The following is a 25,811-nucleotide window of genomic DNA, read 5'->3' as shown; positions in this document are numbered from 1 at the left end:
TTCTTTTTTTTTTAAATAAACAAATTCACTTTATATATTCAAACAAAAACATGGAATGCACAAAGTATGGCCTACATAAGACAGTTTTAATTTCAAAGTATCTACACTGCATACAGAATACGATATATCCACATAAAACATGAATTTACATTTCATTGAATAAGTAGCTCCACTACTGCATGTCAACCTTTATTGCATTATACAAATGGTGCTTTTCAAGGCACTGTGGCAATGAATAAAAAACTTGGAATGACCTGTGAAGACACCTGGAATGACTTGTATGAAAGAGGCAATGGTACGAGTCACAAGATCGTGGACAGAGTCAGTCTGGGACAAGCTGTAATGCAGGATTACGTGTATAAACCAGGTTGGATACCAAACATCTTGAATAACAGTTCGTCACTTTTCACAGGAGAAAGGAAACATCTTTACGATCTGCTGCTTCACATGCCCATCCGGATACTTTGAATAATCTGGAAAATTGCTGTAAGGGGAAAAAAAACAGACCAGCATTAGCCCACAAAGTAAAATATTCTATGAATAGCTGCGCCATTCCGGTTTCGACCAAAGCTCTTCTAAAAAAAAAAAAAGTTTAAATAAAGTTAGATGAACACAATCCTTACACTTCAATTATAAACCGATAATAAACAAGTTCAAAGACAAAAACATACATAAATTCTACAAATATTTTAGAACCACATATTCCATATGATTAAATACATTTGTGATACAGCTGACCCCATGCACGACTAGCGTTACAACATGCTAGATAAGTACTTTTCTGTGGCAAATGCAATGGTCTTTCAGCAAAAAGGTTCGAATAAGAAACTCCAAACTTTTGATAACATACTTGTTAGTGATGAAATCCTCAGATGTACACCACCCTGCATGATTTACCGATCATATGTATTTTTGTTCCATTACCTTGAGAATCTCTAAACCCACTGAAGATACTCAATCTTTCAATTGACAGGGCCTTGTACTGCTGAAAGAGGGATTCGTTAAACGTGTACAACCAACCGTACAGGAAAAACACTGCCCTTTCTACACAATCTGTTAGGGTGGTGGCAGCGGATTACCTGCTTTTTTTTTTTACATTGGCGAGCCAAATTAACAAAATGAGTAAGTTAGTTAACAAGTACAGTAAATTACTTCTCATACTAGTTGGTGAACCTTGGGAAATCTACATTGTTTCACATTTTCCATTAATCTCTCCCCATCTCAAAGTTCTAGTCCAATTACCATACTCTGTGTATTTATTTATTTATTTTTAACATTTGTTAAGCGCGAACAATTGCCCGCAGGCGTCTCGGCGCTGTACTTTGTATACTCTCCTGTGCGGTCTTACGAGGTTAGAGGTTGAATAGCCATGTCTTTAGTTTCTTTCTGAAGGACATAAGATTTGGGCTGGATCTTATGGATTGCGGGAGTGTGTTCCACAGTTTTGGGGCGGCAACTAGGAAACGTCTGTCTCCCCAGTTAACCAACTTAGTTCGTGGTATAACCAAATCATTCAGTTTGGCTGAACGAAGTGTCCGAGAAGGAGTATATGGGACAAGATGGTTTATCAGGAACTGAGGTGCTTGGTGATATAACGATTTATAGACAATGCACAGTGTCTTGAATTTTATTCTGTTCCTGATAGGGAGCCAGTGAAAACTTATCAGCGTCTCAGTTATAGGCATGAATTTGGGAGTATCTGAGAGCAGTCTGGCTGCTGCATTTTGGACTGTCTGCATTTTCTTGATTACCCTGACTTGGGCATTGGCAAATAGGCCGTTGCAGTAGTCTAATGCAGACAGGACAAGGGCGCTGACCAGTGTCTTGCCTACATTTTTGGGAAGGATTTTTATAACCAAGCGTAGTTTGTAAAACGCTGTGGTGGCCGTCTGGTTGGCATGAGCCATAAGGTTTAACTTGTCATCGAAGATGACTCCCAGGTTTCTCACCTTAGTGGCAGGTTTGGGCAAGGCTCCAAAGGATGATGGCCACCAAATTGGGGACCAATTAGGACTGAGGTGGCCAAAGGTTACCACCTCAGTTTTGTCGGAGTTTAGTTTTAAACAGTTTGCTGCCATCCACTGTCCGATGGCCAGCATACATGCTTTAAAACTCTCCGCTACGGTTTCCCCATCGTTTCTGACAGCCAGAATCAGCTGGGTGTCATCCGCATATGAGGTAAGGTTCATCCCATGCGCTTTGATGGTTTTAGCGAGGTCCGACACATAGATGTTGAAAAGTGTCAGACTGAGGGATGAACCTTGAGGTACCCCACATGGCAGCGACAGCTCCGCAGACTCGAATTGTCCCAGGATAACTGCCTGGGATCTATCCGTCAGGAAAGATGCCAATAGTTTTTTTGCCAAGCCTTGCACGCCCATCTTTTCGACACGGTCGACTAAGATCTTGTGGTCGACCGTGTCGAAGGCGGCCGATAAATCTAAGAGCACCAGTAGTGCAGCACCTCCTTGGTCTCGGATTAGTCGGATGTCGTCCGCCGCTTTGATGAGCGCTGTTTCAGTTCCATGAAACTTGCGGAATCCAAATTGCGTTTCGTCGAGCAGATGGTATTGCTCGATGAATTCCGCAAGTTGAGTATTCATGGCTTTCTCAACTATCTTGGCAAGAAACGGGAGATTGGCTATAGGCCTGTAGTTTTTCAATTCAGTTTTATCTAGGCCAGTTTTTTCAATAGAGGCTTTAGCAAGGTCTTTTTTAAAAGGTTAGGGAAGACGCCTGTACGGAACATTAAGGTGCATATTTGAGTTATAACAGGAATCACAGTATCCATTAATGAGCGGAGGGTGTTCAGGGGACAGGGATCTAGTGCAGATCCAGATTTGATGGTTTTAATGATGTCCTGGATTTGGTTTTCTGTGACTTCTGCAAAATGAGATAGGTTATTACTTGTAAGTGGAGTGGTTGTATTTTCAGTGTTTTGATTATCACCAGAATTGAATGCTGAGAAAATATCATTCACTTTGGTGTAGAAGAAAGATGCCAGTGAGTCACAAAAACTTTGTGAGCTAGGGGGGGGGGTCAAGTCAGTACAAGTACAGGCTAGGTCTATACATTTTCACTCCGACAAAATCTATGTTGTCTCGAATTTATGAATAACCCGTCCACCACATTTCTATGTAATCCAAATACTGATAATCTCTGTTGTAATGTAAAACTCCACGATACTGGCTGGTCCATGTGCGCTATATAAATCGGCCCAAAAAAACAAACAAACAATCTAGTCCTGGTGGTCCAGAGTGTACACCAAGAGGGACCACTGACTACCACCAGGGAACCAAGAGAAAAAAAACCACACAATAGCCCTTAAAACTTCAAATGTGTGGAGACTACTGTTCCTCTGCTGAGGGCTGCCATCTGCTATGACTTAACACTGCAAGGCTCAGACCAGTTCTAACTCTGGCACCAATAAAGATTTAGAACCAGTGGTGGAATATTTAAGCAAGGATTTTAACGGTCAAATTTGGGGGTTTGTTTGCTAGGTACACCGGCTGGGGTGTGAATGTCAGGGAATTCAAGCACCCCAGTAAAACATGAGGTGCTAAACTGTTCCTCCTCAACCAAGCAGAGGCCATCTGCCCTGCTCTGCAATTGCGTACCAAATGGAAGAACGGACTTGGGCCCATTTTTGCATCCCAATGAAAATACACTTCATGTAATTCTGATCAGGGCTAAGATTTTTACCTGCAGAAAGGATTAACATGTGCCTGCGGAAACTACAATTAATAGACCGGGCGAATTTCTTTTTTATAACCAATGTTTGAGTGCAAAATGGTGCATAATTTATTTTTTCAAACCCCAATGACCGCCAATACCTTTGCTCCCACTTTGACAGCCTGCAGAAGAATACATGCAGGGTGATCTATGTAAAGGCCCGCAGTCCAAAGTGGTCCAGCTATTACCCAATATTTATTCATGTTTACGAAGGCAGCCTCATGCAGTGTATATGGGTTCCTCTTGCGCGCCACATCAGTCTATCCCTTTTCTCAATTGAGCCATCGTCAGTGTGGTTGCCAGCCTCCAACGATGAGCAATGTCTGTTACATATGATGTTTATATGAAATGTATCGATGGACTCACATTGTTATTTTGTAACCGTTTTGATTTCACTACTGACTTATTTGACACAGGTTCTGGCAGTAGCATAAACACTAAGGGCCAAGACGCTTGTCATTTACACCGTAGTCGACCAATAAAGTTATATTAGAGAAAAAAGTAGCCACTCCTACAGCTTAGGCGCGTAACGTAAAAGCCCGACTTGAACAGACACCCGTAAATCACATCACGGAGAGGAAACACTAATGTAACCCGTGAGGTAAGAGCGACCACAATAGTAAGAAGCGCGAGCGTAACACCAACCGGCAAGCACATACGGCAGCGCGTTTAAGTGGTTTAGCCATTTAAACAAATGTTTGTTCACGTAAATGCTCACGCAGAACCAGTTTTCTAGCATGGAAATGCAACAGGAGAGCAGTTAACACGTAACCCGTTTTTCAGCGTTGAAAAGTAACAGTAGTTCAGAATAACACGTATAGTTTAGCTATAGAGTACAAGTTCATGATATACTGAAGAAGTTATTCAGGAAAGCACAGAGCACGGGCATAAATGCATTATGAATGTAATACGGTAACATTAATAGTGACTATGATTGTTTTTCAGTTTATACTGAGTATGTGTATTTGTGTGTTTTAGATATTGCCCTGATGAAGGTGCTGGATACACCGAAATGCATTGGATCAGTTAAAATTGGAATGATTCAAACATTAAGAGTAATGAAAATGTATATGGATTAAAATGATGAAATCACTACTACAAATAAAAAGTAAAGAGAACTAAGGAAACCTCGCTTATGAATTTTTGCTGAATATTAATCAGCCACTGCAGCAGTGCCAAGGGTGAGAGACCTATGACGTAATAGGTCTGCTACATTTGGATATATTCACTAACACTCCTGGAGGGGAGTGATACCTCTGAGCATGCAAAAACTATTTAAACCAAGGCGGTGCACATCCCTCAACCAAAAGCCAATGTCTGTTTTCGCCACTGTAGTAGCCATCCCGATTAAATGCCGTCCCCACCCTCCCCCACGTATTGCCAAAATCATCCAGAACTCCCAGTAGGGCCTCTTTGGGTAACAGTGTGAGTGTATATCCCAGGACCAGAGAGAGGGAGGCCATGACTCACTTCCAGTAGTGAATGATCAGGAGACATAGCTTTGTCATGTGGAAGTAGTCTGAGCCATAGCAGCATGAGCAGGTGGGGGACTATACCTTTCCTGCTCACCATAGTTTTACTGGGATGATATAGGTACAGTGAAAGCAGTTCAGCTAAACCAGTATGGTGGCTATCTTGCGGGGGCAATACAGGCTATCTGCCAGTCAGTGTCATTCAGGAGACCGATCCAGGATTCTCATTTCTTCCTCAAATGAGTGAAGACATCAGGGGGGTTGTTAACATGATACGGTAAATGCGCGATACTCCACCCTTCTCTAGTTTCCCCTATGTACCTGGGTCTCCAGTGGGTTGTGTTCAGGTCATTTGGGTACAGAGCTAGAACGTGTCTAACTTGCACATATTTGAGAAATTGAGTCTTGGAGAGGGTGCATGGTGTCTGAAGCACCTGCAAAGACCTGATATGGTTTCCTTTCCAGGTGTTGCCTAGTGTCACTATGCCCATGTTGTCCCATGCTTGAAAGCCCTGAAAACAAAACTGTAAGGAATGCCTAAGGTGACATTAGTGCCACAGTGGGGTCTGTTGGGTAAGTGCATCATGCCACCTTCTGGCCTTCAGTGCCACCAGCCAAGTCAGGACGACTATGCTGGTCACTTCAGGAAGGTGTGTAGGGATGAGAGCTCTGTAAAGTATTCTTGTTACTCTACTCAAGTTTACTAGAACCAATTTAGCCAGAAAAGCGGGGTTGTTCCACTTACCAGTCATTGATTACCAGCAGTTGTATGACTTGATAGTACCTATGGAGATCTGCCATCTCTACCCCACCATCATACATTGTTTGCCTACATTTACTCCACACGAGAAGTGGACGGCTAACCCATAAGAAGTTGCGGAGCAGAGAGGTGAAGTCTCTAAACCACAGGTCGTGGATCAGCATACAGGCGAAATTTAAATTACACCGGTGTAGCTCAGTGAATTTAGTATGACACATAGTTCCCAAAACTACACCATATCTTATAATTATGCCACCCTTCGAAGCAAAATAGCAGCTCTGGAATAACAAGATAAACCAGAATGCAAGAAACAATTGTGGGCGACAATTGGGTTTTTCAAACCTTTTCTTTTGCACAAAATGACTCCTCGCTTTAAAAGAAAAATGGGACAGGGGTGCATTCCAAGCTTAACTATAGAGTTAAGTGACAGGTTTTTATTATTTAAGCATACATTTTGCGAACATCCTTTGCATGTAATGTCAGCAAACAGTCTATATTCTGCACAGATGTAACCAAAGGTAACCAGCTAAATGTAAAGTATTCAAAAACAAGGTGGCAACCGTCCTCACCCCAGACAAAGTCTTCTTTCTTATTTAGAAAGTTTATAATCACTTTAGTGTGCTACCTTGCTGACTATGCAGATGGTTCCAACCAAAATTTATACACCAAAGATGGCTTGTTCAGCAGAATAAGAGCTGCAGAAATTCAGATGAAATATAGCAGGTTCTCCCGGTAGAATGTATAGACACTGGAAAATTCAGATTAGGATGGATTAAGGAAATTATACTAACCCAAATATGGTAGTCAAACCAAAAACGTAATGTAAGTGTTTTATCTAAAGTCAAGTGGACCACAACGAAAAATGGAACAAGATTTACATACGGAATGTGTAAAGGTGCATTTTTTTCTAAAACGAAGCGATGAAAAAAGCAACTATATAGCAGCATCATTGCCATTAGGTGACATGAGATATCACTCACTAAAAATCCTTGAACTGGGTATATATAGAAGGCTCGCACCAGCAAAAAACAAATATTGAAAGGAAATACGTTACTTACCTGTAACTGTAGTTCTCAAGTTTTGGAATCTTTTATAGATTTACATACTTGAATCATTCCCGGTTGTCGAGATGGGAGTACCCGGTACTTTAGAAAAGTAATGTTACAGTAGACATAGAAATAGAGCTTAGTCCTTTTGATTTAGTAACATATCCTAGTCATTATTTAAAAAGGACGAAACCTAAGTTTCATCGAATCAGGTCACACCACCCTGTAAAACCTGCCTAAGAGAATCTCCAGGCCCTCAGATTTTGTAAGCGCTGGTGCGCATATGTAGTACTGTACTGAGAGGAATAAAGGTGAGCTTCTCAGGAGAGGCGATGAAAGATTCTAATACTGGAGAACTACAGTTACAAGGAAGTAACTACTTTATCACTAAAGTATTGGAGCATTATTAGATTCACATGCTTTAAAACAGTGTAGAGAGCAGTAATAATCACTTTTTGTATAAATACAACACATGATCTAAAGCAAAATATAATACATGCACACATAAGCAGTAAGCAAACTCTGTGTAATTGAGCAGAGGATGGAAAGAAAAAAAAAAGAATGAAAGAAGATGCTTTAGGACTACTTGTCCCACTGCAGCAACTCTGTGGGTTTCTTTTGCAGTAAAGTCACGTGAAAGTGTGTATTCTCTTTTAGGTTGCTGCTCTGCAGATATCTGGTATCGACAACCCCACAAACAGCGCCATGGAAATGGACATGGCACTTGTGGATCGAGAACACACCTTTAAGTTCGAAGGCAGACCTGCTTATGGTGACAGAATAGAATGGCGCTAGATATCCATTTAGAGATGCTCCGTTTTGTTAGATGGAAGTCTATTCTTGGTGCGCTGAAAGATACGATGAGTTGGTTGGATTTGAGAATACTTTTAGTTCCATCCAAATAAAACTTTTTATATCCAGAGAGTGTAGTGCTCCTTCACCCGATATCTGAGGGTTTGGAAAAAACGATTTAGGAATCACAGGCTCATTGAGATGGAAGTTCAATGGGACTTTTGGAATGAATTTAGGGTTTGTGGTAAGAATAACCATATCGTTTCTGAACTGGAAGAATGGTTCCTGGATGGTGAAAGCCTGAATCTCGCTAACTCTTCTTTCCGATGTGAGGCGAGGAGCAGAGCTACCTTCCTGGAGAGAAATGTTATATCCGCTTTTTGGATAAGCTCGAAGGGATGTTTAATTAATTGTGAAAGTACTGGATTTAGCTGCCACAGCAAAGGAGGGAGACTCACCGGTGGAAATGTTCTGAATAATCTTTTGAGGAATTGCTGAATGAGCCTAACACACCATAGGGATGGTAGTTTGGGTGATCTCCTGAAGTGAGAAATGGCTGCAAGATGTACCTTAATGGACGCATGAATTAAGCCTGACAGAGTAAGGTGTAAAAGGGAAGGTGAAATCTCTTCAGGTGAAGAGGAGATGGGATGTACTTTAGCTCTAAACACCATATGCAAAACCTTTTCCACTTTAAGCGGTACGTTTTGGAAGTACTGTCTGCCCTTGCCCTGGCTAGTATGTCCCTGCAATCCGAAAGAATGTTCAGATGTCCAAATTCATGGAACTCAGGAGCCCAGCCGATAACTGAAGAGATTGGCTCATCATCAGGAGCAATGTAATCGTCTTGAGTTGAATGTGACTCTGCACTGAAAGGATGAGAAGCTATGTTAACCAAACCTGCGCGGCCAGGCTAGGGCTATGAGTATCGTCTTGCAGGGCTCTGCCTTCAACTTCCTGAGGAGTTTTGGAAGGAGATGATTTGAAGGAAAGGCGTAGGCAAATATGCTGTACCATGCAATCGAACAAACGACCCCAGATGATGATGCGAACTGGCTAAGAACTGGCATTTTGCGCTGTTGGGGAGGGGTAGTGAAGACATCCATATTTGATATGCCCCACTGGAGGAAGATTTGACCCAGCATGTGTTGGTCCAGTTCCCATTCGTGGCTGGATATGTTTTCAGTCTGCTTAAGGGGTCCACTATTGTGTTCTGGTTCCCGGGTGTGTGTGTTCTGCTGACAAATGTATTTTGCGATGGATGGACAATTTCCGGGTTAGCGGAGCTTCCTGGGACATCAGGTGAGATCTGGTGCTACTTTGTTTATGTAGCGCATAGTCATTGTATTGTCTGTCTGTCCGTCCATCCGTCAGAGCACTGAGAACTTCCGATTCCTGGGAAGGAAGGTTTAAAAAGCAAGATGTACTGACCTTAGCTCAAGTAAATTGATGTGAAGGCCCAATGGGAAGATGGCTATTTGCCACTGACCTGAAGATCCAGGAGGTTAGCTCCACACCATCCAGATAAGTGTCTGTTGTAATCACTAAAACAGAAGGCTTCAGTTAAGAATGGTAGATAGATTGCTAGGTTTACAGATTGCGTCCACCTGGTGAGAGGTTTGACCATAGGTGCAGTGACTTGTATGATGTTGAAGGTTTCTGCAGCCTGTGCCATTCGAATAGCCAGTGTTTCATGAAGCAGACACATGTGCAGATGACAGTATGGCATTAGATGACAACAGGAAGATATCATACCCAGGAGAGATTTGTAAAGGAAAACGGAAAGGGACCTTTTTTGTACTTGTTCTTACCAGAGTAATTAGCATCTCCGTTGTGGGGTATGCTCCGTTTAGTGTTGTATCCAGCATGGCTCCTAGAAATGCTATGCGTTGCGAAGGTTGAAGGACTGATTTGTCTGGATTGAGACAGAGGCCTAGCTCATTGAATAGGTGTATGTAATCCCTGGTGGACCCTTGCAGTCTGGTTGGTGGAAGCCTTGACCAACCCGTCGAGATAGGAAACTAAGACATAATTTCTTTCCCTAAGAAAGGCCACTACAGGTGCAGGGCATTTCGTAAAAATGCGGAGGGGAAAAATTGGGATTGAAGGGTAGCACCCAGAACAAATAGTGGCTACCATGAACCTGACAAACTTTGTGTTTTAGACGAGAAACATCTATTACAACGCAGGCATTACAATGCAGTGCCTTTACAATGCAGCCAGTACCACGACTGCGACGTTACCACGAGTTCCATTACCACGCAAGTCACTACAACAACTTGCTTTAGGGAATACAGTGTTGGATTTTAAGTCCAACACCTTCCCTTTGGATACACCAACTGCAGTTGGAATAGTAATTTAAACTCTTTCATAAGTCCAGCGCTTCCTAAAGCAAGTCGTTTTAATGACGTGCGTTGTGATGGAACTCATGGTAAAGACACAGTTGTGGTATTGACTGTATTGTTAAGCCACACGTTGTTTTAGCATTCGTGGTAACAGATGCTATTTGTTTTAGATGGATGGGGACATGGAAATATGAATCTTGAAGATCTAGGGACAACATGTGACCCCGCTGTTGAGAAGTTACAATACATCTTGCAATGTCACCATGTAGAATGACTGTCTTTTGAGGTATTTGAGGAGGTTTTTTAAACCCAGAATTGGTAATCACTGCTCCAACCTCCTGTGGATTAAGAAGAAACATTTTTCTCTCTGAGAAAAGGGAACTCTCTATAGCACCCTTCTTGAACATGGTTTTACAACCAACCTGAGAAGGTGTAGATGCTTTTGGTTGGATGGTTGAGGTGTTTGGATGAATTCCAAATTGTGTCTGAATTGAACTTGATCTAGAATCCATTCGTCAGTGGTTTTGATTTTCCAATGGTGCAGGTGGGTTGATTATTCTCCCTGCTACCTTGGCTGGAAAAGTGAGGGAAGTAGCCGGTGCATGGACAAAGTAATCGTTTGCGGCTAGTGTCCTTGCCGTCCAGATTTTCCACTGGCAGGAGGTCTGTTGTAGGCCGCTAACGATCGTTGAGGTAAATGGTATTGGGACCAAAATGATTGATTTGTGGAAGAATATGTGACATGGGGTATTGTTGGTACCCCCTCTATAAGATGGTTGACCTTTTCCTTGGGTGCCACGAAAGAACAGCTTTTTGCATTGCAAGTTCCCCAATGACTTGGCCATGTCTGCGTCCGTTTTCATTGCTTGAAGAGCATAGTCAATGCATTCCCCAAACAAAGGTTCTCCATCATAAGGTGAATCTAATATTTTGGTCTGGACCTCTAGCCTGAAAGTAGTAGCCTTAAGCCAGCCTTGACGGCATAATACCACTGCTCCAGCCAGCTACCTGATTCCAGAGGTAGTAATGTCCATGGCACAATCTATTGTATCCAACGATGTACGCTCACCCTCTAGCAATACTTCTTATTGCTTCCCCTTTGATGTCCTCTGGAAGCCTGTCCAGATATTGCGCAATATCAGATCACATTTGCCTATCGCATTGGCAGAGTAGAGCCAGGGAATTTTCCGTTCCTACTATGGAGCCCTCACATGGCTGAAAAGCACTTTTGATGTTATTGAGTTCTCTATCCTCTTGGAGGTGTGGATAGGGGTTTGGGGGGATTCCTGGATCTCGGCTGAGCCACCTGGGAAATGATGGAGTCTGGTTTAGGGTGACCCATCAGGCAGGCTATTGCGTCCTCTGGGGCCTTCTACTTTTATCAAGTCGTGGCAATACTGTTGGTACTGCGGCTGGGTGCGCCTAACCTTTAAGCCTTCCTCTAAGTATAATCAATGATGTCCATGGCCCTGACCTTTTTCCAAAAAGGTTACTTAAAATCATAAAGGAAACAGTAATTTTGATTTGCAGGCAAATGAAATGCAAACACATCACTGCTCTAAGAGGTTGTGAAAAACACACTCATCATAGTGGTGAAGGAGTTCACCTTCTTCAATTTACTCATCAGAGGAAGGGGGATCCTGCTGTTGCGATACTTGTGGAGAAAGTACTACTGTTGAAGGCGGAGGCAAATATTGGAGGAGTTGGTGGCTTAACAGGCACAAAAGCTGTGGTAGTTGGACTGTGCTGAACAGCAGTAGATGTTGGAGGAAGCCTTTTCCTTTAATTTGAGAGAATGAATTGTAAGCCTGATACAAGTTCTGATGGAAGGCATACCATGTTTTCTTGGTATTGTTGAGGGTATTGGTAGTGCTCCTTGGAGGGCATAATACTCTTGCACCAAAGAGGCTACCATCTTAATTGTCTTAACCATACAGTAGATGGGAAGGCAGCAAAACAGATAGCTTACTTGGAGCTGTATGAACCGGTATGATCCTTTTTTGAGCTAGTCTCTGCTTAAATACAATTTCTTCTGTAGGCGTGGAGGTAGTCGATGATGTTAGAGTCCACATGTGCGGTGGTTTCTATATAATCATCGTGGAGGAAATGGCTGTCAACAGGGTAGGTAGGCACTGTTGACTGGTTTTGTCAAGGACAGGTAGGTCGTTGACAGGATCTTGTTCCTCCAAGGGAATGTTGATGACGAGGATAATCCATATAGTCGACATTGTAAGTCTATGGCTGGTCGACAACAAAGACGCAGCTGTCAACTCTGATAGATTTGGAGGTACATGCCGTTGATGCTGCTATGACAGTTCTTGTCATTGCCGATTTTCTCAACAACAGAGATGCGGTCAACAAGTCATCCATGGAGCAGATGCAGGTTTTTTGAATGTGTGTTTCACCTGAGGGGGATGTGTTGGGGGCTCAGAAGTTGACTTTTGAGGTCACTTGGAGTAGGATTTTGGCACCTTTTTTCCCTTTCATCCTGAAGAAAAGGAACTTTTTTGAGGAGACTTGGATTGGCCGCAATGTTTATAAGAGGCCCGAGAGGACTTTTTAGACTACATTTTTGGTGGCTCGTGAGAAAAATGACCAGCAGAATTATCCATAACTTTCTTGAGAGGTATTTCGGAGGAAAACTCGCCTCATCCGAGACAGGATTTTCTCTGGAATTGAGACTTCGCAGCCATAGGAGTCGTCATTATGCAAAGGCCTTCAAAGTCTTAGAGGAAAACGTGCGACATAATTTGCAGTCTTTTGCCTGCCTTATGTGCAGGATAAAAACAATATATGCTGTCCTGAGGAGGGTCATTAATGTATAGCCTCTGCTTCCTGCAAGAGCCACAGGGCCTGAAGAGCCCCTTTTTAGGTGTGTCTGACACATTAAAAGTCCGTTTGAGACACCCAATCAACAGATACACCGAGTCTTAGAGTAAATCTGTAAATTTTGAAGAGAAAAATCTTCTGAAAAGCTCGGACAGGAAAACAGAGCAGATTTCAGCTGAGAATCCCTACCACGAAGTGCGGTAGAAAACTTGAGGGACTGGAGCTTCTCTCAGGACGGTTCTACAGGGTGGTGTGACCTGATTGGTTGACTTTTAAGTTTGGTCCTTTTTTTAAATAAGGACTACGATATGACACTTAATCAAAAGGCTTACAGGCCTAAGGCCTCTATTTCTAGGTCTATCATGACATACTTTTCTAAGGTGCTGGGAACACCCATCTCGACGGCGGGGAACGATTCAAGCATGCAAATCTATGAAGGTTCCAATACTGGAATAAACAAACTTTCAGACAGGGCAAAAACATTCCTAAACCTTGCTAAATACTTGTGGCATGAAGGCACACAATCAATTGTGCCCATAGGCGTATACATTACCATTGGTTTTGGTGTACTAATATCATTCTTTAGCTGAGGGGTGTGTAGTCTAGTAGTTTTGCTGGCAATACATGTTAAAGTTTTACTGTTTTGACAGGACTTGCGTGCATAACTGCATAAAAACCATTAGGACTTTAGAGGCCAGATTTGCTTTTTTAAAACATAGAATATTGGTATGTAAAACTTGATAACTACACTATTTATCAAATGAACTGCAACAGTAATAGCCCAGGGAAGTAAAACAAGGTACATTTTCAGAAATGCAGGCCAAGCTCTACTCCAGGAATTCCAGAAAAAAAATTAACAATTATTTTGATCTACACTGATGACCGTAGTATGGCTCATTTCAAAACAGCCTTTCTTTATTAGTTTACAAGTTTCAGTGGAAAGGTTATTGTTCCTAATCTTTCCAGATTTACGTCACATGAAAGACCTGGAAACAAATAGCGAAAGAGAATCAACTACAATAGCACAAAAATAAAGGGGGAGCAGAGTTGATCAGCAACAAACCCAAAAGTTATTCCATCCCTGTTGCAATGTTTATCCTTACCACCAGGTACATTTGAGGACATTGCTTCTTCTTCAGTTTATCTTTTGGTACACATACATTGAAATCACCAAAGCACTGCATTTTAATGTGGTAAAATCAGTGAAAGGGTTAGTTCACTGACATAAAATCATTTAAAAATATACAGACCTGTTAAGATAAAAGGACAAAATTGATTTTTCAAAAATGTAGAAAAGCTGCACCAGGAATCAGCCTCATGTCGGAATATAGTCCCCTTTCTTCGGTCTGGCGTTAGTCAAAACCTTTTGATATGATGAAAACGATGTGTATAATATATTTTCAGGGGATTTTAACCAGCACTCTTCACCTACTTGTCTGTTAATGTGTCAGTCACATATTCCTTCTGCGCACTACAGCATTCAGCATGCGGCTGTAGGTCAACCTGATGGAGCGAGGTGGTAAAGCAAAATTTTGTACACCCCTCCCGAAATCAATGTTCCATAACGTTAATATTAACTAATGGCATGTTATTATGAATTAATCAACCATAGAATAAGATGCATACATTTTTTATACACGGGAATACTAATCTTGCTTGCATGTTGCAATCAAATTAACTAATATGTGATGCGAATTAATGCATAGCTTAAATACAAACAAATGCAGCTTAAATACGCTTATTGTACACGTATTTGTGCCATAAAGTCGCCGGATATGTAAGTATGAAACGCATGTATGTAGCTTATTTGCTAGGTAACAACTATTGGGAAAACATTAGTATGGTGGGTGGTAAACAGAAGGGTTTAAGTTCCATATTTAACATGAATTTGTGTTTGTTTCTATGATAGTTCCAAAATGTGGCCTGTGAGGCCTAGTACGAAAATGACCACTCTAATTCACTGCGAGCGAGTATTGGTCTGCGCATGTGCATCCAAAGCCTGCAAGCGCGAGTGAGCTGACTGTGCTTGGATGGGAGGTTCAAGGATGCTTTGCCCCAGAACCTAGGATGGGTGCCAAGCATGGACGATGTAATGCTTTGATCATGAGAACTTTTCCCTATGTTTCAAGTGAAGGAAGCGCCTAGGCCACAGACGGTCTTAAACAAAGACCCTTTATTTTTCTGCTGATTCATTGTGAAAAACATGCTGTAATGATGAGCAAGCGCTCATCTATCCCAAATTTGTCCAATCAGAACACGAATTGGTGATACTAGTTACTTTTTAGATAGATTAAGTTAGAAAATTAGTGTATAAAAACCCCTGATTTTGCTTAGAGGATCGCTCTTTTCGATTTCCTCTGGAGATGCTGCCGGACTGAAGATCGATTTCTGGATGTAAGACTTTGTTTTTCTGACTGATTATTTTTCTTTGCAGGACTGTTAGGATAAGATGAGGGTGTGAGCTAGGGATGTTAGGAGAGAGTGAATTTGGAACTATCTGTTCTTTGCTAAACTTTACTGAACTTTTAAACAAATGCCTATTTTTGAGCTTTTAAATAAATGATCATTTTGAAATAAAGTTAAAGATTCTTACTGAATAAAGAATTAACAAATGCCTAAATGTCGGACATGCTAAAAGTTTGCTTTGAATAAAAATTAGAGAAAATGGAGAAGTAAAAGCTGGTCTTTGATTTTTCCTACGCCTAGTTTTCATTCTAGCAGACCCATTGCCATTATGGTGGTGTGTCTAAAATAAATGGGTGTTTAAATGAAACCATGGTAAATCGCTTTAAATTGCAAGTGTATATAATAAATAGTTAAATAGGTTTAGACACTCCGCCAATGTTATAGTAGGACTCCTGGTTTGTTGGCCAAATCTTTGAAGACAAGTTTAAATGAACCGAGTAAGTGTGCAGTGTAATGGGCCCCACTGTTGAATGAATGTGTGTTCGGGGAAATGGCAACGTTGATTTAGAATTTATTTTTGGAGTCCCGCTGTAGCAAACCCACTTCAGCCTTGGCTAACTTCACTGTGAGTGACTGCATTCTGCCCTTTCACGATGAGCACATCCACTCACAAAGTCGTTCCCTTGAGTGCTAGTAACTACTATGGCAATTTGTGCTTTCTGAGACCCCAAAAAATATTGTTACTTGTCAACAATTGATTGACAAGGACTAAGCAGCATCCCCAACAATCAAGTTTTGCAAAAAACTGACCAAACAAAATAAGTTCTAACCAAGCCAAAAATCCTGCCACCCAGCACCAGATGTACGGCTTTGCCAAAGCTGTTTTTTAATAGCTCCCTTAATTGCTCGCTTAATTTCTACCTGAATAATTCCACAAGTTTAATAGCATGCCATTAAGGAATTATTTGTGCTATAAGGAGGTTACTCTTTAAGTACCTACCAAAGGTTTCAAGCTACATCAACGTTGGAACTTTTTTGGTGCAGACGTCATTATCTTGTCATATTTAAGTAAAAATTATACCATGCCACATGAGAAGTGTTGTGTAATACAGAGAATATGACAATGCAAAAACTAATTCACTGCAGTTCCTTAAAAAGGTGTCTTCATAGGCTTGACTTGGTCGGTTTGGTTGATATAGTAAATTAAGAAGTCACAAATAGTATGCTCTCATGTTGTTCAGAAGAACTCTGCAATGCCTCTTCTCCTTGATACTGCAGCCAGCATTAGTTTGGGCACAAATGATGTTAAGCGGGTGCCTCTTGCAGAAACTAAGGACACAGACAGAATTATTTAGCATTGTTACTCTGTTATAAAGCTCTGCTTCTCCTCAATTTGTGTAATGTTTTCAATAATGGCCATGCCGATCTTTTACAAATCTGTAATAAAAAATTAAGTTAAAAAAAAATCAATAAAAAAAAAAAGAATAAGAAACCCTACCCATTCACGCAGCTGGACATATTTTAGTATATTAAGTGTAAGAAATGTCAAATAAAATACAGAAGGACACGCAATGAGGGTGCACATATGAACTGAGGAAATTGGGTTAGGAAATTCGCTAGTAATCCTTCCTCTACTAGCGGGGTGTGCATCCTAGTGTGCTAGGAATTACGTTGAAAAGTACTTTTACACACGTTATATGAGCAAGGCATGCAGTTTCTGTGAACAACTCAAATTATATGTAATGTGGGCCAATCCTCGACTTTATGGTCGGAACTATGAGGAACCTGGCCTTTGCATTACTTTGACAACTAAAAACATTAGGATGACAAACGCCACTCTATTTTGTGTAGGCAATTTAACTGTGTTGCTGACCCATATTGCATAGATCACCCATGATCAGATATCCTATTATAATCCCGCTGCTTCTGCAAACTTTATGGTCAGATTCTGAATTACCTAATGGTTGGAGGTGCACTATGAGAGGATGACATATATATTCATTTTACTCTCTGGTTCAGAAATCTTACACTAGACTCCATGTTAAAAAACATTAAATGCCAGGGAGGGAATTTCAGACATTCAGAATGCCCCAAGGATTCTATTCGACCATTCTTACAGTTTATTGTACGATCCAGAGGGGACTGTTTACTGCACCTCAGATCTTGGCATTAGATAAACTATCACGGTGCATAATTCAAGCCTAATACAGAGTCTATTTTGTTTTCTTCGACGTTGGACCCTTTAAACTATTAACTTGCAGGATGCATCTCTCAGGAGACAGGAATAACAACATTGTTGGTGCTAACACTCGCAAACTGGCGTTTAGGATTTTAGATTCCAAAATGGACAGGTGTGTTTATTCCGTCATCGGACGTACAACATACATTTTATGTTGGGCCCAATATGCTACATTACAATTGGGCTGCACAAATGCAACATAAGACTGGGAGACACTCTGAACTGAATAGTAGCCAAACTGTTATTTTGGAAGATAGAAATTCTGGCAGAGCCATGAAAGTATTGTCATTTTTATTACAGTATAGTACTAAGATAACGAAACAGACTCAGTCGACTGAATTGCGACAGTGGATTTCGTTAAGTGACTGCTGAAAGACAGCTCTCCTGTACGTATTATAATACCAATAGAAACTTCTTACTTTGTATGCCAGAACACATATGCAGTTAAAGGGTCATATGCCACTTTAAAATGTGTGTTCATCACTCAAGGCAACCTGTTTGATGAGTATAGCATGCTTGTCATCCATGCATTTCATTGTAGACAGGCCTACAGATACGTACAACTCATACATCACCTGCAATCTTGAATGTAGATGTTTTATACAAGCCCCTCCTAAAAACCTAATCTTAAAACTGTAATGACCACTGCAGGAGTGAGAAGGAAGGTGGCAACGTGGTATACTCAGCCAGGGAAGTCAATCCCATTATATAGAGCAAATCATGAGAAAAACGAAAAAAATAACTGATGGATTCACAGTGGAGCAGGTGCAGCAGACTAGCTAGTAGGGCGTCTCGCAGATACATAGATAAATTAATCTGGTTAAAATACTTGCAAAGGTTGTACGATGCACCACTCCGGTTGATCAAAATCCAGCACCTGCAAAGGAACACCCCAGATGACTGCAAGTAGTGGGGGCCTTTGTGTACATGGAATTTTCCTCCGGTTGTGTGGCTCTGGGGTAGGTTTAAGGAAAGATAATTGGTTCACGAACTGCACTTTTTGAGGCACTCTGGCCAACTGTGTGCAAAGACCGATTCTGAAGAGCGGCACAGGTGATACTACTCTGAAATTTGAGCAGATAGCTTTTTTCTGGCCAAGCACTCTGGACTGGGGCAAATGTTTACTAAGGCACCCTTGGTCTTTGTATGGGAAAGGGGTCTGTTATAAAGGACGTGCATTGAGCATCAGGCCAAATCAATTACTAACTTGGATTGGTGAAGAAATAATCACGATATATGGAACACTCTCCTTCAGACACGTGTATAATGAGCCTTTTACGGCCTGTGATTGAACGTCCAATTATCTCACACGTTTCTTGCATCCTAAATCTCATGGTGGCTTGGGGTGGGTGTAACTCACGTAATTGCATGTAGTGTAATCACATGGATTTACCTCAAAATTTGACTGAATTAGGTGACAAGAGTAATTTTGTATCGATCACTATTTTCTAAGCGTAAAAAAGAAGAAGATGCATTTTAAACTAATATGTAGGGCTAAACTCAATAGAAGTGCAAACAGCTGCTCACACTTGCTAGATGAGTACTTAGATTAGGATTTTCCGCAACTTACTTCTAGCCTTTAGCACTAGTTTCTAGCACAAAATGCAAACTTGAATCCAAATTGGACACGAGGATGCATTTCATGCTAAGAAAATAGAGTATAGCAGCCAAGCACTTGTTACAAGGTCTCCTGTAGTAGGATTTTTTTGCCTCCAAATTATTTGAGCCGGCATAATCATGTTATTATTGGTAACTCCACATCAAAGAATAATGCAGAATTATCAAAATTACTCAGATTACTCTGGCATAATTAAAATTTCTCTCAAGCATAATTTGGTGGGAATTTCTCTGCGTATAAGGTTATTTGTTGTTTATTTAAAACGCTAATAAACTGGATTTAAAAAACGAAAATCTAACTTCAAGTAGGAAGGACCTAAACATCATGGAAGGTTTCTAAAAAGAGGCAAATTAAAAGCTGTGAAATACTACAGTTAAGTTCCTGAACAACTTCAAACGCTTTACTGATGAAACTTAGACATACTTCAGGAAATTGCCTTCTTGTTGGACGCTCTAATAATAAGGTAAAATACAGCTAGACCATTAAAACTGCTGCCCAGTGGATGAATATGAATGATATACATTGTGTCTAGTGACTAATTTAGCAAGTGGGACACAAATCATTCTGGAGTTTTTTATTGGGGGGGGGGGGGGGGGGGGCATTACGCTGAGTGCATTAAAGTCCTTATCAGATCAGCCACTAATTTGTACAGCATGGGTACAAATTAGTGCCAAAGGCGGCAATGTTCAAGCTGTACAGCATGAACGAAAAGACAATGGCAGAGCCAAAAGTCTGAAATTGCAAGACCTTTTTGCTTGGCAAGTCTCTTGACAACACCCATGTGATTCTAAGCAAATCAGTCACCACACATGTAAAACTGAGAACAAAATGACATATGGCAACAACAACAAAAATCCTGTGACAAAGAAAGCAATTGTGCCTAGGTCTTAGCAAAAATATATTAGGAAGCTGATAACATCTGTAGTCACAATAAACAAACATTCATTTCAAAGAAGAAAAAGGTTTCTTTGAGGTGTATATGTGTGGCATAGTAGAACAGATTCAAGTGGCACGAAGTTCAACAAAGACGACAGAGCAGAAGAAATAATAATAGTGATGGAGCAAGGATTCGCACGTAAAGCGACTTGCTCTCATTCATGAACCTCGCCTAACTCGTAATAATATTAATTCAACCTGTCTGTCATTTATCTCGCCTTTCCCCAACACGCGGGTGTCCCTAGGAGGCTTGCCTATGTGTCTTTTTCATCATAACCATGCTTGCATATTACAAAATGGCCGCTTCGCAGAAATCCAGTCTGCGCATGCGTCGGTCATACCCACGTGATGTGACGCACTCGCAATTTGGAGGGATGTTTTTGCTCATACGCATTACTGCTAAATATGGCCGCTTGACTTTAACCATGCTCTCTGCTAGCTCACGCTGCTTCTGCATATCTGTCTTTCCCGCATTAACCCTCAATGCTATAGATATTATAAAGTAAGGGGAGCAGTAAAGCTCTTTCATGGTATACAGTGTATTCATTTTTTTCGTGTGATTCTAATTTGTTTTCGCTTACTTTTCATGTACTGCGTATCTGGGGGCCTGGGAGTTGGGGAGCCGCGCCATTTTAGAAGCCCCTGTGGACCTGGTCACCTGACCTGAGGACCGGGCCTTGCATCCGTGGAACTCAGCCAGCTGGCTACCAAAGCTGAGACGCTCCTGGGAACCTGCCTCATGACCCAGAGAGGAGAAGCTGAATTTCACCTGAAATGCAACATTTGTTTCTTTCTACTGTATGCTCTATTGTTCTCTTCCACACATATGCCTGGGAACAGGAACGTAAGGGGTGGGTAATGTCATTTAAATATTGAATATGGGAACACAGAATTATAGGAGGTGACAATGACCTAACCACCTCTCCTGACCAATCATAAGTTGGGACCTTGTCACTTGCAACATTTGTGGGTGGTCTGGGGGTCCCAGAACAGTATAACTAGTCTAGTTTAGCTTAGAGAAATTGTCCGACTTGTCCGAGTAGCAGACCAGTCCCTGACCCTACGAACTCTATAGGTGATTGATACAGAGCGCTGCGGAGCACTCTGTCCGTACTTTCCACAAACTCCAAGGGGTGGAAATTAGTCCCAAGTGCTGGCGGAGCACTTTTTGCTGGGAGATTCGAAAACCCAATCGGGGTTATTGGCGGATTCCGTGCAGAGAGGGGGTAACGCAGGTGTTGCATCCGAAGCTGCAGGGGTTGGTCGTGCCCTTTGGTGAGCCCAGTCCAGACCCAAATCCTGAGGGGTATCCTGTCCTGACTGTCCATGAGCTGTACCTGCTCGCCTACTGGCATTCTGAATCCTTGAGGGTCCTTGTCCTCGCCTTTTCCCCAGCTGACCCGTGGCCAGGGTTGGTCCTCATTTCCCGTCCTAGGTAAATATACCGTGTGGGTGTCTGTCTAACTTTGCTCTTCCCTTTCCTCTTCTTAATAAAGCACTCTTGCCTGTGGTATTTCTCTATCACCTTTTGAAAGTGACTTTTATGCAATTGTTTATTAGTAATGTTCCATTTTTCCCCCCTACCTTTAGGATATTATTAAACTGACTGCTAATGTTAGCTTGTTCCATTATCCCTTCCCTTTAGTATGGTTGCTGTGAACTTAGTAAGAATAGCATAAGGTTTAGGAATTAGTTTAAATATTAGTGCACATAGAAGGTCCTTCTCATGTCCCCTGTCTTAGTTCAAAATTCGTACTGAATAGCATGTTCCCTAATGCTCATACCCTGTAGTGTTCCTTAGTACTCTATGGTGCTTGCCCTAATCCATAGTTACATTTTGGCTTTAATCTTGATTATTGATGTTCTGATTTGTATCTGCCTTATAATCATGGCATATTCATTCTAAACTTACTCTACATAAAACTTTGAAAACCCATCAGGTGTCTGTGGTCATTATATATCATAAAGTGTTAATAAATGTACTAAGTGTGTAAGGTATTCTACTCCTTTTAGGAATCTTGTTACCTGTCCACTGCTAGCTCCTGATCCATCAGGAGAAATGTGCCTGTGGTAAGTCAGGTACATGAATAGTAAGTGGTGTGAGAGTCACCCCCTGAATTACTCATAGTTGCATGGTTAGACTCACCCGGTTCATGCAAAACAGTTGTCATATGCACGCCAGGGCCCAGTGCGTGGAAATTGGTAATCTAGTGACCCGGGTGACCTGCGCGCTCTATCAATAGTATGCCAGCAGAAGGACAACAATCAAGCAGAATAATATGTATATATATATATATATATATATATTTTTTTTTTTTTTTTTCAGCAGAAAAGTGCAGCGTGGAACGTCTAGCCTGTCCACTTAGTATGCTACTCATGTAAATCATTTCTGTATTCCATTTTTTTTATTCTCCGAATTTCTCAGGGTTACCATTACTAGCCACACCTACTGAAAGGCTTGCTTTGCATATTCAGCAATAGGTGAGGGTGGCTTGAAATAGAATCCACATCTAACGTTTAACCTGGGAAATGTTATCTAGCACTTGAAAAAGCACAAAATGCAGTTTTTAGACCATGAAGCCACTCTGAACTACTGTTCACTCAAAAATGCAACTAAACGGGGAAAAACTTCTTAAGACAAGCCTTTTCCGAATTACACCCTTTACAATTGCTGTGGGTGGAAGGGTTTGAGCGTCACAAGCAAACGCACAAACAGAAGCACAACCAGATGAGTATTCACAATTGTGTGGTAGTTTTAAATATAATGGAACTCCACACAGAAGACATTACAAGAGCAGAGAAGATCTTGAGTGATTTCATACCAAGCACAGGGGGGGGAGGGGTACAGCATGGTAGAATTTGGTAACATCAGCAACAAACAATCACGAAATGGAGACTAAGCACAATCAAAGCAATTGCACCTGCATCAGCACTGAAGGATCAATGACAAGACAAAATCAGTTGACAACATTCACCTCTAGCCAGAGAACAAGTAGTCACTACAATCAAATGAAGAAAAGGTGCGCAGAAAAATAAAATTCCTTCTGGAGATGACGGGAGGAGGGGTTGGTGAAAAAATAAATATAAAAGTCATTAAAAAAAAAACACGAGACATAACTTTTATGTTGCAAACCAACGGAAACAGTGACAGAGTGTATGTCCACTGTAATAAACAAAACCTTAGCGCATCCAAAAAACCGAAATCAAAATGGCGAAGGATTTATTGGGGAAAGCCAGTTACGCCACAACAAAAAAGAAAACAAAAAATAATAATTTCAATGAAAATCAGTCTGTTTTAAAGTATGTCATTTCCATTTTTCTCAAAACCTACTTTCAAGGCTTCACAGAAAAACCTTGAAATATTTCAATGCATGCTACGTTTACAATCGAACATCATATCTTTATTTCCAATATGAAAAAAATCCTTAAGTATGAACACATTAACCCTGTAGGTTACACATCACTGCTCAAATTAACTCGAGTCGATAATGGATACTACGTCACAAAAAATCGGAAATCGTGCATTTTATTCTTGGCGTTATATTCTAAAGTATGCAGTTTAGGGCGTATGTGTCGTTCATAAATACTAACATCTACCACGAGATTTATACACGGAAAAAAAAAAACACTTTCCAGATGAAGTTGTTTTATGGAAGTAGAAGCCATACCTCTGCATATGCCACCTCTCAAGCCAACATATGGTATGTTCCCACTCTAAAATAATATTTAAAATCACAAAAGTGACTCGCAGAGCACACATTTCCTTCGTATCGATTCTGTTACAAGTTTTTAAGAGAGAAAATCTAATTTCAGGTCACCGTTTCTATATGTAAATAAACTAGTTCCATGGTTCATTATCTTCAAACAAAAACCACCAAGGACATTAACAGCAATAGAATTACGACTTCCTAGTTTGTTGCTTTTGCTGCCAAATCCTTGGAGGTGATCGAGGTGAAAGATGACCACATCTGAAACGTGATGCTTTTGGCCACACAATCTACAAGTCAGCCACAGTTCGGCTTCATCCTCATTAATACTGCGACAGCAACTAAATTGGCATACTGATTTTAATTAAATATAGTAGGTGTCTCTAAGCAGTACCTTGGGATTAAAATGCCTCCCAGAGGAAAACGTGTTCAACACCTGCGCCGTACGGAATATCAGAACATGTGGAGAGTCGGGCACCAAGAAAATACCTGCCAGGTGCGCACATCTCTCATAAAGACATACCATAACTTTATCGAGTTTTGTGAGTACTTGCTAAAAATGCATTTGTAACATTAAAAGGCGAATAAACCAAGTTCGGGGACCAGTCAAGAAATGCATATTTATAGAGCAGGTGAATCCGCCAGGTTTAGGGAATAACTGTATTCCGTGGAACAACATATGTTACATTGACTTCAATGAGGGTGTGGCCAGACAGGTATATTCACGACACTGAACAAAACAAACTATCAACTCCATAAAATAACAACAGGTTTGGGCATTCGTTCGCCCAGCTGAACAACATATGTCAAGGTTCATAATCTGGGAAATGAGCGTGGCAACAGAAAACGTACGCCGATATAACCTGGATAGAATGAAACTACTGAACTGAATGCATTTATTCAATACAGCATCGAAGTAAGCAACCTCTCGGCGCTGACATGCAGAGTACAATGACGGTCACGTCCCTACAGGCAGAGCAATGCGTTTAAGAAAATCTTTGTTTTGTATTCCTTTAATGCTGTGCACATCAATCAACACCACAGAACTCACCTGAGCCGCAAACCACGAAAATGAAGAGCGCCAGCAGCCAGGGTCCCACCGAGGACTTCTCCTCCTGTGCATTCCTCTGCAAGAGGAGAAAGAGTGGTCAGTACATGGACTACACCGGACCAAGAAAGACACAAAGTACCAGCATAGGGAGGCACACTTTTACTAGAGGCGGGTAATAGCACGGGGTACATTTAGGCTCAAGGTGGGAAGTGGAGTGTCTAGTAGTGTATCCATAAGGAGGGAGTTCCCTGCCTCTGGAAAAGACATCTGACAGTACACAGAACTGCACTTGGGCTTACTGACAAGAATACGTCAGCAAAATGGGTTTCGCTTGACCCACAGGATCAGAAAGTGACATTTAATGAAAAGGGATACAGCCCATGCCCTATTAAGATGGGTTCAGTACAATAAAGTGACACACCTGAGAGATAGGCATCAGAGTAGAGGCTGCTCCTAGATGGGTGGATTACCCCAGTCCCTTACCCCTGCAGATCATAGGGGGAATTTAACAGATTTACGAGCTACGTCACCTAAGGGGCAAGTAAGGAGCGTCAGACAGGTGAGCGCTCACCGTGGTCTTAGCAACATTGCCGCGTTGGGTGATGTTCTTGCTGTGCTTCTCGTTAGCCATCCGTATCCTCTGCTTAGCCACCATCGTGTCACGTCACCAGTAGAAGGAGACGATGCTGATTGTGCTGCGGGGTTAGTGGGCGCTGCTGGCAGGACGTGAGCTGCTGCCGCCGCAGGGAGCACCGGTTAGAAAATAAGGAACGGAGCCGAGAGGCAGTTGCCAGCGTCAGCAACTGGGCAAAGCAGCCCCGCCTCTCGATCCGGAAGTATACAATGCTCGTCTGATCTACCATAAGCAGAATAGACCT

General features: G+C 41.5%; 1 protein-coding gene across 2 annotated transcripts; it reads right to left on the bottom strand.

Moving 5' to 3' along the window:
- On the bottom strand, positions 1–25,811 carry SERP1 (stress associated endoplasmic reticulum protein 1). 2 transcript variants are annotated; one of them, XR_015300962.1, is made up of 4 exons: positions 25,505–25,768; positions 24,934–25,009; positions 14,227–14,339; positions 1–484 (listed from the first exon to the last, which is right to left on the bottom strand). XR_015300962.1 is itself a non-coding variant. In XM_086944080.1 (3 exons), the coding sequence occupies exons 1-3, from the start codon at positions 25,586–25,588 to the stop codon at positions 444–446; spliced, it is 201 nt and encodes a 66-aa protein (XP_086800206.1). In that variant the 5' UTR covers positions 25,589–25,811; the 3' UTR covers positions 1–443. The 2 variants fall into 2 exon arrangements, 1 of the variants encoding a protein (XP_086800206.1); XM_086944080.1 differs by lacking the exon at positions 14,227–14,339 and having other exon boundaries at positions 25,505–25,811.

The sequence above is a fragment of the Lissotriton vulgaris genome, chromosome 11, assembly GCF_964263255.1.
Source record: "Lissotriton vulgaris chromosome 11, aLisVul1.2, whole genome shotgun sequence".
NCBI lineage: Eukaryota > Metazoa > Chordata > Amphibia > Caudata > Salamandridae > Lissotriton > Lissotriton vulgaris.
Note: the sequence above shows the minus strand (reverse complement) of the source record. Positions and strands in the feature narration are given on the sequence as shown.